Raw genomic sequence first — 14,173 nt, forward strand, 5'->3', positions numbered from 1 at the left:
AATTCAGATTCTAGCATTCTCGTGATAAGGGATAAAAAGTGTGATCTTTACATGATAGCCTAACTTCACTTTCATGTTTTCTATTATTGTTTCTGGGACCTTGGCCCATGAGTTCTCACCAGCCACGAAAGGATGCAATGAATCATTATCCATGGCCAGACACAGAGACCATCCTGTTTTTACAGATCAGAGACCTTTTTCAGGACTCTGTAGACACTAGGGGAGAAAGCTAAAGAGAGAGATGGTGTGTGTGTCTCTGTAGGTACTGGAAGAATGAATTTCCATCTCTTTCCAAGATTATCACTAAAAACACAGAACCATGGGGGGTATCTTTGCTCAGTGAATTTACCAGGATATGTTTTGGTTGACACTGAAAATGTCATCCTCCTTCTAGAAAGAAATACAAATTTGTTCCAGTTCTGGTTGATTAGTATCTTCCTCTTTGCTTCTGGCTGAGAATACAGATAGGTGCCAATGTCCTTATTTTGTTTCATTGTTACCTATGCCAGACAGATGTGAAGCCCCCTCAAGGTCAACTGCACTGTATCCCACGGGGATGAAGGGCCTCACTTCCGTTCTTTCTGCAGCTGCTGTGATTGGAAGTCACCTGCACTTTCCCTCCCTCTCACACGCCCAGTCTCCAGCCTCACCAAGATGACACCTGGCTGTCTACAAGGCTTACTGAAGACACCTTCTTTGCCTTAAAAAGATCCTTGACTGCCCCTCATTCAGTCTGAGCCTTAACTATTCTCCTCTATGCCTCCCAAGGTCTGCATCTCAGTACCAACCACAGTCTGGCTCTCCCTCCCTCAGGGGCTCTCAGAAAGCAGAACTCAATCCTGGCACCCTCTCACTGCTGCACAGATGGGTGCTCGATTCAGGCTTGAACTGACCTACTCTCAGGGTTGTGACCATAAGCCAAAGGAACTGGGACAATTCCAAGCGTGAGGCTGAGATGGAAACCATCCTCCAATGACAGAAGGAGTTTAATTCCGTGGGAAGCGGGATGCTGGGAAAATGTTTGGGGCTTAGGATGGTAGCCCACCACTGCATGACTCTCCCAACATAGAAACTCACCTCTTACCCTCACTCATCCCTTCAGTTATCCCCCTCCTCTGCACTGGGAGAAGGAACCGCCTTAATTGTAGAGTTCTCAAGGAGGACTGTTTCCCCAAGGGATGCCAGTGCTATTTCCTACATCTAAAGGAAAGTTTTGCCCCACCCCCACCCCAAGAAGTGGGAAATCGGTGGACCTCTTGGCAAAAGCCCAGAAAAAGATATTTTACTCAGATGGCTTATCATTCTCCTAAGTCCAGAAAGGATTCGCATGGAGTACAAGGAAGGTGAGAACACAGTTTTTTCCATGTTATTCCTTGGAGTGATGGCACTTTGGGGTCAGAGGATTAAAAGACTCCTGAACAAGTAATCATGAAACAGGGAGACAAAGGCACTCTACCATGTTAGACAGGGTGGACAGCTCCATATAACACCATCCTCATGAGTGTCTCTTAAATACAGCCCCTGTGATTGGCACTGGGTCCTCACCAGGTCTACCTTTAAAAACCCAGTGTAGCAAATATGATATAGGCAAACCTTAGGGATGGCTAGCTTTGTCAGTCATTTTAATTTTGAGAGTAATATGGGTCCATTGAACACAGAGTCATAAAATGGTAGAAATGAAGGTTACTGTCACTCAGAAGAAATATGAAGAATAACAATATTCATCCAATATTAATAATAGTATACACAGTGGCGCGCCAACAAATTCTGACCCTAGGATTATGAAAGTAAGGGTGTTGGAACACACTGTAGAAGACTTCCATGGCATTCAGTGCTCATTTTCTTTTTAACTTGATTAACAGAAAGTGAATTTATTCCCCCATTCACATAGATGAATAGTTAGCAAGGGGAAATCAATCTGGAATTAAAACAAACAAAAATAAACAAAAAACACCAAGATCCTAAGGAAAGCCAATAGCTTGTCACACTTGTTGGATGTGACATATTCCGGAAGTTGAGTCCCAGCCTCAGTTACTGGGAAAACAATGCCAAGTCCAAGCCCCCCCCACCCCCCGCCCCCCGAGTGCAGGTGTATTAATTATAAATCACAGACTCGGAGGTGTCCTGGTTTTCATCATTTATCAAACACGCTAAGGCCAACAGAAGAGGAAATGGAACATTAGCAGTGAGTTTCTCAAAGTGTAATTTCCTATGAGAAAAATTTATGACCTGTACTTATTCTCCATTAAAAGACGTCCAACCTCTTTTATTAGTTTATTCATCAAGGCAGCCCTGGTTTCAGACCAGCTCTGAGAACATGCAGGTCATCAGGAAAAGGGTCTCTGGGGAATTTTTTTCTCCTGGTCCAGTAGTGTTTTCCAGATCATAACACAGTTAACAGAAGTAGTCATGGCGCCTTCGGCAGGAGGTTTTTAGGTATTCCCCAGAAGGCAATTCACAGAGCAAGCCCCAGGGGCTACACGGGCTATAAAGTGAACATCTAGAATGTACTTTGAAATGAAATGATTTTCTCTTTGCCGTATGAGGTTTGTGATTGCCTCTCAAAGAGCATTGCTTCCACTGCTTTTATGGCCAGGTTCAATTTCTTATTTAGTGATGTAATAAAGGGGTGATTTAAAACCTGTGAGCAAGGACTTCCCAATCAATGAGCAGACCTATCCCTCACCCACTGTGCTTCTCTCTCCACGATGGTGTGGCTGGTGTCCAAGCAACCCCACATGGTGCCCCCAAACTGCCTCTACTTCCCCACATACACGGCCCTTTCTCTTCTCTTTACCATAGAGTCCCCTGCCCTGCAGAAGATCTAACTCTAGGCTCTCCCTGGATTTCTGTGTGAGAGCGCTGTCTCTGTGCACAAAAGAACACTAATTTTATCGTAATGAAAGCAAACACACCTGATATTTACAACTTAGCACTGGGGACCAGAAGGAGGGGGAAAAAAATAGCAGAAAGAACATCTTACCTTGTTTTCAGGATATTCAGAAACTGTAAAATTTCTGAAAACTGGATCAGTCTGAGAGCTCTTAAAAATCTCAAACCTGGAAAGAGAAATGAAATTAGAGCTGCGTTATTTTCAATGTGTAGTTTTAATGCCTACACTCTGCTGCTGGATTTAGAGCTGCCAAGGTAGAAGAGATATGAAATTCCTGCAGAAGACTGAATCATCCGGTACCTTGGATGTAGTCCTTCATCCTGATCCTTGACTGGTTTAATCTCAGCTGGTAAACTGACATTCTCATTAAAGGGAGCCTGTGTGGAGCCACAGTAGAAGAAGTTCTGGTGGGGAGAGCCCAGTTCACTAAGCTCTCTCGTGTCCATCTCTGATTTAAAGCACTATGTCTAAGTTACACGGCTATTTGAGAGGATTCTGTCTCTGAAAAATACTGGGAATAGCTCAGTGTAACCCTTGTGCTAAGAGCAGATTAGGAACAAATCGGATAACCTCACCTCTTTGGTGAATTTTTTTTTCAATTTTTATCTTCAGTCCTGATAAAATGAAGAGTATAGCCCATGGTGTTATCTGTTTCCTACAAAGTTCTCTATTTTTCTCCCAATCAAAAAAAAAAAAAAAATCAAATCAGTAAGATCTCACACCCCATAACTGCAGGATTCAAAACTTCTATAATTCCATTTTATTGAATGTCAAGATAAACGCTTCTTCTTCAGAAATCAGCAACCTCTCTTGAATGAAGAAAAAGAGGCAGTGTTTCTACACGTGAAGAAAGAGGGAAACGGGGAAGGAAAACCCAAGTGAAGATTCAAGGAAATACCAATTAGTGTTGGGTTTTAATAGCCGTTAGTAAAATGTATTTCTGTTGAGATCAAATTAGTGAGTCAAAAGCAATCTGAGTGGCACAGGACTTTGAAGCTTGGCAGCCTTCTAAGAGTACTGTTTACAAAATACTGATTATCGCAGCTCTGGAACACTTTCAACATCACACCTGCTCTCAAGGGGATGTTCTTGTGCATATTTTCTGAAAGCATTTTATTAAGCTGCCCCACATGTCATGTGTGGAGCTGAGCACAGAGTGGGCTAAACTGGAATGGTTAGCTCAGAGCCAGTGGATGAGACTTTATTTGGAGCCTTATCTGAGGCAGCAAAGGGGGAAGGTGTGCAGAGCACAGGGAAGAGGTAGTGGTGATTCTCTTACGACCCCAGGGTGAATCAGGGAAAGAAGACAGATCGGAGGTGTTCTCCTAAATGGCTCCATACTGGGCCCTGATAGATGACTCTTCATTCAAGCACAAGGTGAAAGAAAAAACTAACATAAAGCACACAGACAGAAGGATGAAAGGATGTGGCTCAAAAGGAAAATTTCTCATCTAAAACGAAGTAACTTCACGGACAGAAGACTTTTCAGAAAACATCTGCCTTCTGTTCTGAATGATATTCATCTTACTTTTATTAAACAAGAAAGTGCAGAGATGAGAAGGGATGTAGATGAAAAAAAAAGGCTCCAGAGCCCAAAACACAGTCCTAACTGAGCTGATGAAAGGTGGGCTTCACACTGCCGAAAACTGGATACAGAGGACAGAATGGAGGTGCCGTCCCACAAGCCAGAGAACATAAGAAAAGGGAGGAAAAAAGATGAAACTTAAGAAAACAGAAATGAAGTGGAGATCACAGAGATTCAGCCTATGAATAAAATGTGTTCCAAAGGGAAGTGCAGACAACACGCAGATCGTGCATAATGGCCAGGACATCACAGGAGTGAAAGGCAAAATGAATGACCAGCTCTGTAAGACTGATACCAAGAAATCGCCTATTCTTATCCTTCAAATTTTAAGCATTAAAATAAATGAAAATGTAAAAAATCAAAGTGTTGAGGGTGGGGGAGAGGGTTACAATTAATGCAACTAAGATTTCATTAGGTATCAGTGAGTGTTAAATCACAATTGAGCAAAACTCAGAATTTTAAAACAAAGAGAGTCTGACCCAAGATTTTTATACCCTGTCAAGTAGTTGTTCACCAGCAATTAGGCAACAAAAAATACTTTCAAATATCCAAGTTCTCAGAAGATGTATTGTTTGTACAGAATATTTGCAAAGATGTTCCTCAGTTCAGTCGTGTCCAACTCTTTGCGACCCCATGAATCGTAGCACACCATGACTCCCTGTCCATTACCAACTCTCAGAGTTTACCCAAACTCATGCCCATCGAATCAGTGATGCCATCCAGCCATCTTATCCTCTGTTGTCCCCTTCTCCTCCTGCCTCCAATCCCTCCCAGTGTCAGAGTCTTTTCCAATGAGTCAACGCTTTGCATCAGCTGGCCAAAGTATTGGAGTTTCAGCTTTAGCATCAGGATGACTGATCTCCTTTAGGATGGACTGGTTGGATCTCCTTGCAGTCCAAGGGACTCTCAAGAGTCCTCTCCAACACCACAGTTCAAAAGCATCAATTCTTCGGTGCTCAGCTTTCTTCACAGCCCAACTCTCACATCCATACATGACCACTGGAAAAACCATAGCCTTGACTAGACAGACCTTTAATGACAAAGTAATGTCTCTGCTTTTTAATAAGTTATCTAGGTTGGTCCTCTAAGTCTTATTGTTGGTGGGAATGCAAACTAGTACAGCCATTATGGAGAACAGTGTGGAGATTCCTCAAAAAACTGGAAATAGAACTGCCATATGATCCAGCAATCGCACTCCTGGGCATACACACCGAGGAAACCAGAATTGAAAGAGACACATGTACCCCAATGTTCATCACAGCACTGTCTATAATAGCCAGGACATGGAAGCAACCTAGATGTCCATCTGCAGACGAATGGATAAGAAAGCTTTGGTACATATACACAATGGAGTATTACTCAGCCATTAAAAAGAATGCATTTGAATCAGTTCTAATGCGGTGGATGAAACTGGAGCCTATTATACAGAGTGAAGTAAGCCAGAAAGAAAAACACCAATACAGTATACTAACGCATATATATGGAATTTAGAAAGATGCAAATGATAACCCTGTATACGAGACAGCAAAAGAGACACCGATGTATAGAACAGTCTTTGGGACTCTGTGGGAGAGGGTGAGGGTGGGATGATTTGGGAGAATGGCATTGAAACATGTATGTTGTCATATGTGAAACGAATCGCCAGTTCGGGGTCGATGCATATTACAGGATGCTCAGGGCTGGTGTGCAGGGATGACCCAGAGGGAGGATAAAGTGAAGAGGGAGGTGGGAGTGGGGCTCAGGAAGGGGAACTCATGTACACCCGGGGCAGATTCATGTCAATGTATGGCAAAACCAACCAATATAATATTGTAAAATAATTAGCCTCCAATTAAAAAAATTAAAAAAAAAAATGGGCAGAGAGGCAGACTGGAAAGTGAGCTTTTAAAATAAAATTTCCCACTGGTTCTAAGCACCCAGCCCAACCTGGATGGCTGATCTGACTCCAGCATCACTGTCACATACCGCTGGGAGATAAAATAACACATTCAGAAGCTCGACATAGGCAAGGACTGGCAGTTCGCACTGAAACCAGTCAGGATATAAGGATGTTTTAGTAATGTATTAGCCACTGATAATTTCATCCTGAAAAAGTGTGTTTGTGTGTGTGAGTGAATTTTCATTTATGGAAACAAAAATAGAATACAAATGACCCACACTTTTGACGGCATATCTTTCTTTATCGTGAAGCAATGTCTTTTGTATCCTATGTTATTTGTTGGTCACTCATCACATTTTCGGAGAAGGCAATGGCAGGCCACTCCAGTACTCTTGCCTAGAAAATCCCATGGATGGAGGAGCCTGGTAGGCTGCAGTCCATGGGGTCACTACAAGTCAGACATGACTGAGCGACTTCACTTTCACTTTTCACTTTCACACATTGGAGAAGGAAATGGCAACCCACTCCAGTGTTCTTGCCTGGAGAATCCCAAGGACAGGGGAGCCTGATGGGCTGCCGTCTATGGGGTCGCACAGAGTCGGACACAACTGAAGTGACTGAGCAGCAGCAGCATCACATTTAAAGCAACTCAGAAAAATATGTGTGTGAAAATAAAGGTAAGGAAAAAAAGAATGCAGCAGTCACTAGGTCCTATCCTCTCGCTGGCTGTAAATTGGAGACCTGGGTTTGAGCACTTTCCCAAGGAGAGCAAGCAGGAAGACACTCTAAGACTAATAATGTACGAAAGAGGAAAACAAGCTGGTCCTCAGGAGAAGATGTGAGCCCAGGATGGAGATCCAGGACAAAGGTCTCCCTGTCAAAGGGGCTTGGGGTGATGCAGGAGCAACATTCTCATGTACCAAACAACTGTGGGCTTTGTTCATGTGACCGCCTTGTGCTGGTCACTATCACAGCACGAGGCTTCACTAGTGCAAATGAGAAACAATATTCTACCCAGGTTAAAAAACAAATCAGTGTTGGGACTTCCCTGGTGGTCCAGTGGTTAAGAACCTGCCTTGCAATGCAAGGGATGCAGGTTCAATCCCTGATCTGGGAACTAAGATCCCACATGCTGCAGAGCAACTAAGCCCAGGTGCCACAACTAACCCCTGAGGCAGCCAAGATGAATAAATAAAATAAATAAATACTTTAAAAAAATCAGTCTACATGCTCTCCTCAGATTAAGCTAGACACTCTGGAGAAATGCATGGTCTGAAGTGTTGCTCTTCCAGGCCACACTTCACAACAGCTCCCTAACTGCTCTCCCCACTGGACACTTTGTGGTCAGTCCTCAGCAGGGCAGCCAGAGAGCCTGTCACCAGGTAAAATGGGTTATGCCGCCCCTTGGCTCCAAATCCTCCAACGTGCCCATTCCACACAGTTCAGTTCAGTTCAGTTCAGTCACTCGAGTAGACGTCAAAGTCCCTCAGCGACCTAAAGCAAGGCCAGTCCTCATCCCTTCCAGACCTGCTGGCCTCCTCCTCCCTCTCATGCTATTAATATCAACGCTTAACCTCTCATTGGAATGTCTTCCTCAGTGAACCTGCCTCGGGGCCTTGAACACACTCTTCCTTCTGCCTGGAAAGTTGTTCCCCAAATGGCCACATGGTGCACTCGCTCACCTCCTTCAGGTGTTTGATCAGCGTTAACTTTCTCAGTGAGTCCTTCCCTGGCTACGCTGTCTAAAAGCACAATTCCCCCTATAACCCTCAGTTCAGTTCAGTCGCTCAGTCGTGTCCGACTCTCCGCGACCCCATGAATCACAGTACGCCAGGCCTCCCTGTCCATCACCAACTCCCGGAGTACACTCAAACTCATGTCCACAGAGTCGGTGATGCCATCCAGCCATCCCATTCTCCGTCGTCCCCTTCTCCTCCCGCCCACAACCTTTCCCAGCATCAGAGTCTTTTCCAGTGAGTCAACTTGTCGCATGAGGTGGCCAAAGTATTGCAGTTTCAGCTTTAGCATCAGTCCCTCCAATGAACATCCAGGACTGATCTCCTTTAGAATGGACTGGTTGGATCTCCTTGCAGTATAAGGGACTCTCAAGAGTCTTCTCCAACACCACAGTTCAAAAGCATCGATTCTTCGGCGATCAGCTTTCTTCACAGTCCAACTCTCACATCCATACATGACCACGGGAAAAACCATTGCCTTGACTAGATGGACCTTGGTTGGCAAAGTAATGTCTCTGCTTTTTAATATACTATCAAGGTTGGTCATAACTTTCCTTCCAAGGAGTAAGCGTCTTTTAATTTCATGGCTGCAATCAGCATCTGCAGTGATTTTGGAGCCCAAAAAAACAAAGTCTGACACTGTTTCCACTGTTTTTCCATCTATTTCCCATGAAGTGATGGGACCAGATGCCATGATCTTTGTTTTCTGAATGTTGAGCTTCAAGCCAACCTTTTCACTCTCCTCTTTCACTTTCACCAAGAGGCTTTTGAGTTCCTCTTCACTTTCTGCCATAAGGGTAGTGTCATCTGCATATCTGAGGTTATTGATATTTCTCCCAGCAATCTTGATTCCAGCTTGTGCTTCTTCCAGCCCAGCGTTCCTCATGATGTACTCTGCATATAAGTTAAATAAGCAAGGTGACAATATACAACCTTGACGTACACCTTTTCCTATTTGGAACCAGTCTGTTGTTCCATGTCCAGTTCTAACTGTTGCTTCCTGATCTGCATACAGGTTTCTCAAGAGGCAGGTCAGGTGGTCTGGGAGTCCCATCTCTTTCAGAATGTTCCACAGTTTATTGTGATCCACACAGTCAAAGGCTTTGGCATAGTCAATGAAGCAGAAATAGATGTTTTTCTGGAACTCTCTTGCTTTCTCCATGATCCAGCGGATGTTGGCAATTTGATCTCTGGTGCCTCTACCTTTTCTAAAACCTGCTTGAACATCTGGGAGTTCACGGTTTACATACTGCTGAAGCCTGGCTTGGAGAATTTTGAGCATGACTTGACTAGCGTGTGAGATGAGTGCAATTGTGCGGTAGTTTGAGCATTCTTTGGCATTGCCTTTCTTTGGGATTGGAATGAAGACTGACCTCTTCCAGTCCTGTGGCCAGTGCTGAGTTTTCCAAATCTGCTGGCATATTGAGTGCAGCACTTTCACAGCATCATCTTTCAAGACTTGAAATAGCTCAACTGGAATTCCATCACCTCCACTACCTAAACCCTACCCACCCCAAAAAAACTCTTCATTCCACTTGCTTGTTTTACTTTTCTCCCCAGCATGAAGCACAAGCATCCTACTTATTTACATAATTCACTTTCTGTCTCCTTATCCATAGCGCCACCTCTAGGAGGAGAGGAACTGACGTTTATTTTGTTCATGGCTGTAACCCAAAGTGCCTGGCATAAGGTGGATACTCAGCAAATACTTGCTTGAATTGAACTGAATGAATCAGACTTCTGAGAAAGAATTAGACAGCAAAGAGCTAAAGATTAACTATTCTGCTTGTGGAACTCTCAGATTACACATTGTCTACTAGAGGGAAAAGCCATGGCCTCTGAAGGTTCACTTGACAGAGGCCAGGGCTGACACTCTTAGGAAATAAGAAGGAGCCTAACCAGGAAAAAGCCATGACCAACGGTCATGCTGCTGAAGCCAGAGAGGTCCTAAAAGGGAATGGACAGCAACCTCACATTACATAAGGAGGCCAAGAAAAGGAAACAGTGGAAAGGGCAATGCCTAAGCAACAAATATTCATCTCCTTTGCTTTATAACATTACATTCTTATAATTTAGTCTATGTAAGTTAAAATTTCTCTGAAATAAAATTATATTTTTAGGAGATAGAAAACAGCCATAACAGAGTTGTGAAGAAAATGAAATGCTAATTATGCCCTCCAAAAGTCCAGACTATTTCACAATCCAGTTCCTTTAAACTATCCAAATACAGTAAACTTCTCTACATACTCTCTCTTATATACTTAAGTAGTAAAAATGGACTTTTCTTTTTCTGTACTCTGTATTGATTAGAAAAGTGGCACTACCTAGACACAGGTACCCCACATATTAAAAGAAAAAAACGGCAAGCTCATCACACTAATGACAAACCACAAGAATCCTACAAAAAAATCTGAGACTGTATTAAATAAATAACAAGCATGGGTAGTAGTGGCTGCTGTGGGGTGCGGTCCAGATCCTTTTTCCAGGGATCTTTATTCATCACTGGCTCCTGAAGAGTGACCTTGCCCACAGTCACACACATCACCAGGGGTGGCCCCCACGGCTGGTGGATGTGGGGACAAAGGTCTGCCACCTCGCCTGGATCTGGAACAATGCTGAAGGGCTCTCCAGCTGCAGGACTTCAGGGGGATGGACAAGGCCTCTGGTGCAGCTGCATTACAGCCGAGCCCTCCACCCCATCCTAGTTCCCTTCTTCTCTCCCGGTGATGGCACTGAAACCTGCCCTGGAGACATGGTCCAGAAGACTAAGGATTCTGCAGAAGCATGCTGAGCACACTGGACTAAGTAAACAGTAATTCCATCACATGAAGCTATGGAATTGTGAAACAGAATGTCATTGTTCACAATTTCAAAGAAAAGTAAAGAAGACAAAATAGAAAGCCGATAAAGATTCACACACACACAGAGTACATAGCATTCCTGTTACTTTCAATTACTGGCGAAATGATGATGTTGACAATGAAGTAAATCTATTATGATTGAGCATATGTTATTTTTAATTACTTCTACATGCCTAACCCTTTGGCTGTATCTTATTTAATTCATACAACAGAAGAAAACAGCTAAGAATAAACAGACAAGGGAGTGTGCCCAGTACACAGTGTGTAAGCAACACAGCCAGATTTCATTCTACATTTGTGTAATGCCATAAAGCCCAAGCTTGTAACCACTGCCCTGGAACAGACATTGTTGGCCAATCGGTTCCAATTCTAAATATCAGCATTCAAGTAAGCACTTACAGCACTTGTGATCCTCCTGCCAAACTCTCCTAACAATTTACATTTCCATCAGAGGGGAAATGCGTTTTGCCTACAACCCCACCAGAGTCAGTATTTTGATAAAGAAAAGATGAAAAGAAGGAAATGAAGAGAAGGGAGGAAAAGAATGAAAGTAGGAGTCTCGATTTGACAGGCGCCAACCCCAATCAGAGGGGCTTCCCAGGTGGCACAGCGGTAAAGAATCCACCTGTCAGTGCAGGTGCCAATGCAGGAGACAAGAGAAAACGTGGGTTTAATCCCTGGATTGGGAAGATCCCCTGGAGTAGGAAACAGCAACCCATTCCAGTATTCCTGCCAGGGAAATCCCATGAACAGAGGAGTCTGGGTGGGCTACAGTCCATGGGGTCACAAAGAGTTAGACTTGACTGAGTGACTTGAGCACACACACATGTAACCCCAAACAGAGCTCATCACTGTTTCATTTTGTTTTTCTTAGTTAACAAATGAAATTAACTGTGTCCTCATATAATCATTAGTCATTTTACTTTCTTTTTTAAAGTGATTTATAGTAGTCTCTGCCAGATTATCTGTGTATTCATCTCATTACTATATTTGAGCTGTCATAACGAGAATTCAGTTCAGTTCAGTTGCTCAGTCGTGTCCGACTCTCCGCGACCCCATGAATCACAGCACGCCAGGCCTCCCTGTCCATCACCAACTCCCGGAGTTCACTCAAACTCATGTCCACAGAGTCGGTGATGCCATCCAGCCATCTCATTCTCTGTCGTCCCCTTCTCCTCCCGCCCCCAACCTTTCCCAGCATCAGAGTCTTTTCCAGTGAGTCAGCTCGTCGCATGAGGTGGCCAAAGTATTGCAGTTTCAGCTTTAGCATAACGAGAATACATGTTGTATATTTTCTCCCACAGTTTACCATTCTTTTAATTTTGCTCAAAGTGTTCCCCCCACCACCAAGTCTAAAATTTATTTAAGGTGTCTCTTTCCCCTGAATTCCAAAGTTTGCTATATGGTCAAATGTATCAGACTTCCAATATTATTTCTTTGATATTCAAAAATTTCCATTTCCATCATAAAAATAGATATTTTAAAATGCACGCACATTTTCCCTCTGTACTTTCAGGGTGCTGGTTCTGAACCCTGGCTGCATATTTAAATCACCTGGGAAGCTTTAAGAATTATTGATACCCGGGTCTCACTTCCTCCACCTCGATTTTTACTTGATGGGTCTGAGGTACAGCCAGGCAGAGGGAATTTTAAAGCTCTGAGATAATCCAAATGAGCCATCATGGTTGAGAAGCATTTTAAAATTTTTTTCTATAAATGGGCGGATAGTAAATATTTTAGGTTCTATCACAACTACCCACTCTGCTGCAAATGACATGTAAATGAATGCATGTGACTATATTCCAGTAAAATTGTATTCAAATAAATAAGCCATGGAGCCTAGCTTGCTATGCCAGCTTTAGAGACCAGCTATTTAAATTCCATGTGCGCATGAATCATCTAGGGTTTGTTAACATTCACACTCTATTCCTCGAGTCTGAAGTGGGGCCTGATGCTCTGCAATTCTAACCAGCTCCACGATATCACCGATGCTTTTGGTCCAATACCACACTGGTAACAAGACTGCATGTCAGCGCTTCCCAGACTTTGTCGCCATTACAATCACCTGGAAACTGTGGAACAACACTGGTGTCTGCCTCCCACCCTCAGATATTCTGATTTAATCAGTCTGGGTGACAACCAGGATGTAGACAATTTTTGTAACTCCCTCAGTTCAGTTCAGTCGCTCAGTCGTGTCCGACTCTTTGTGACCCCATGAATTGTAGCACGCCAGGCCTCCCTGTCCATCACCAACTCCCGGAATTCACTCAAACTCATGTCCATCGAGACGGTGATGCCAACCAGCCATCTCATTCTCTGTCGTCCCCTTCTCCTCTTGCCCCCAATCCCTCCAGCATCAGGGTCTTTTCCAATGAGTCAACCCTTTGCATGAGGTGGCCAAAGTATTGGAGTTTCAGCTTTAGCATCAGTCCTTCCAACGAACACCCAGGACTGATCTCCTTTAGGATGGACTGGTTGGACCTCCTTGCAGTCCAAGGGACTCTCAAGAGTCTTCTCCAACACCGCAGTTCAAAAGCATCAATTCTTTGGCAATCAGATTTCTTCACAGTCCAACTCTCACATCCCTTATAACTCCCTAGATGATTCTAATGTGCAGTCAAGCATGCAAACCACCCATTTAGGGTATCTTTTGTTCTTTTGACCTTTAACTTGCAAATCCATCTTGACACATTTATTTATTTTTGTTAATAATGTGCCAAAGGGACCAAGTTTTATTTTTTTCCCCAAATAGTTGGCAAGTTTCCTTTTCCCTTAGTAACCATTTGAATATTCTAAAACCAGTAATATATCCATGAAGCACACTGCCTCTTCACTTTTAAAGAACATACTAACTATAAACTAGAAGAAATCAGTAGCACAGTAACAGATTACTTATAAAATAATGCAGTCATCTCAAGATCTTAGGAAAAAAGTAGTCTTAACAACCCTAGAATAAAAGATGATTTCTACTTTAGTGTTTATACTTGAATAGTCAGAGAACTAAAAAAGATTAAAAGTGATAAAAATTTTGAAATCATTTTCTGGGGGTAAAAAATAACAATAATAAAACAAAATAAAAACCAATAAAGCAGCAGATAGAAAAGAAAATCATGTACAATTATGGACTAATAAAACTTGAAATCTGCAGTGAGGGGGACAGTTATTCCAAAAATGTAAACTTTGTAAGTTCATACATACAAAAAAGAAAACCATTACAGG

At 43.1% G+C, this 14,173-nt stretch overlaps 1 protein-coding gene across 15 annotated transcripts in view; it reads right to left on the reverse strand.

Moving 5' to 3' along the window:
* Window positions 1-14,173, reverse strand: part of KCNMA1 (potassium calcium-activated channel subfamily M alpha 1) — a 775,740-nt gene that overhangs the window by 252,943 nt on the left and 508,624 nt on the right. For all 15 annotated transcript variants that reach the window (XM_088842052.1, XM_088842055.1, XM_088842056.1 and 12 more), the window contains one exon: window positions 2,984-3,059. In XM_088842052.1, the coding sequence (XP_088698178.1) occupies window positions 2,984-3,059 (76 nt within the window). The remainder of the gene's footprint in view (window positions 1-2,983; window positions 3,060-14,173) is intronic.

The sequence above is a fragment of the Moschus berezovskii genome, chromosome 12, assembly GCF_049115385.1.
Source record: "Moschus berezovskii isolate FMDL1 chromosome 12, NW_MosBer_1.0, whole genome shotgun sequence".
In the NCBI taxonomy this organism is placed as follows: domain Eukaryota; kingdom Metazoa; phylum Chordata; class Mammalia; order Artiodactyla; family Moschidae; genus Moschus; species Moschus berezovskii.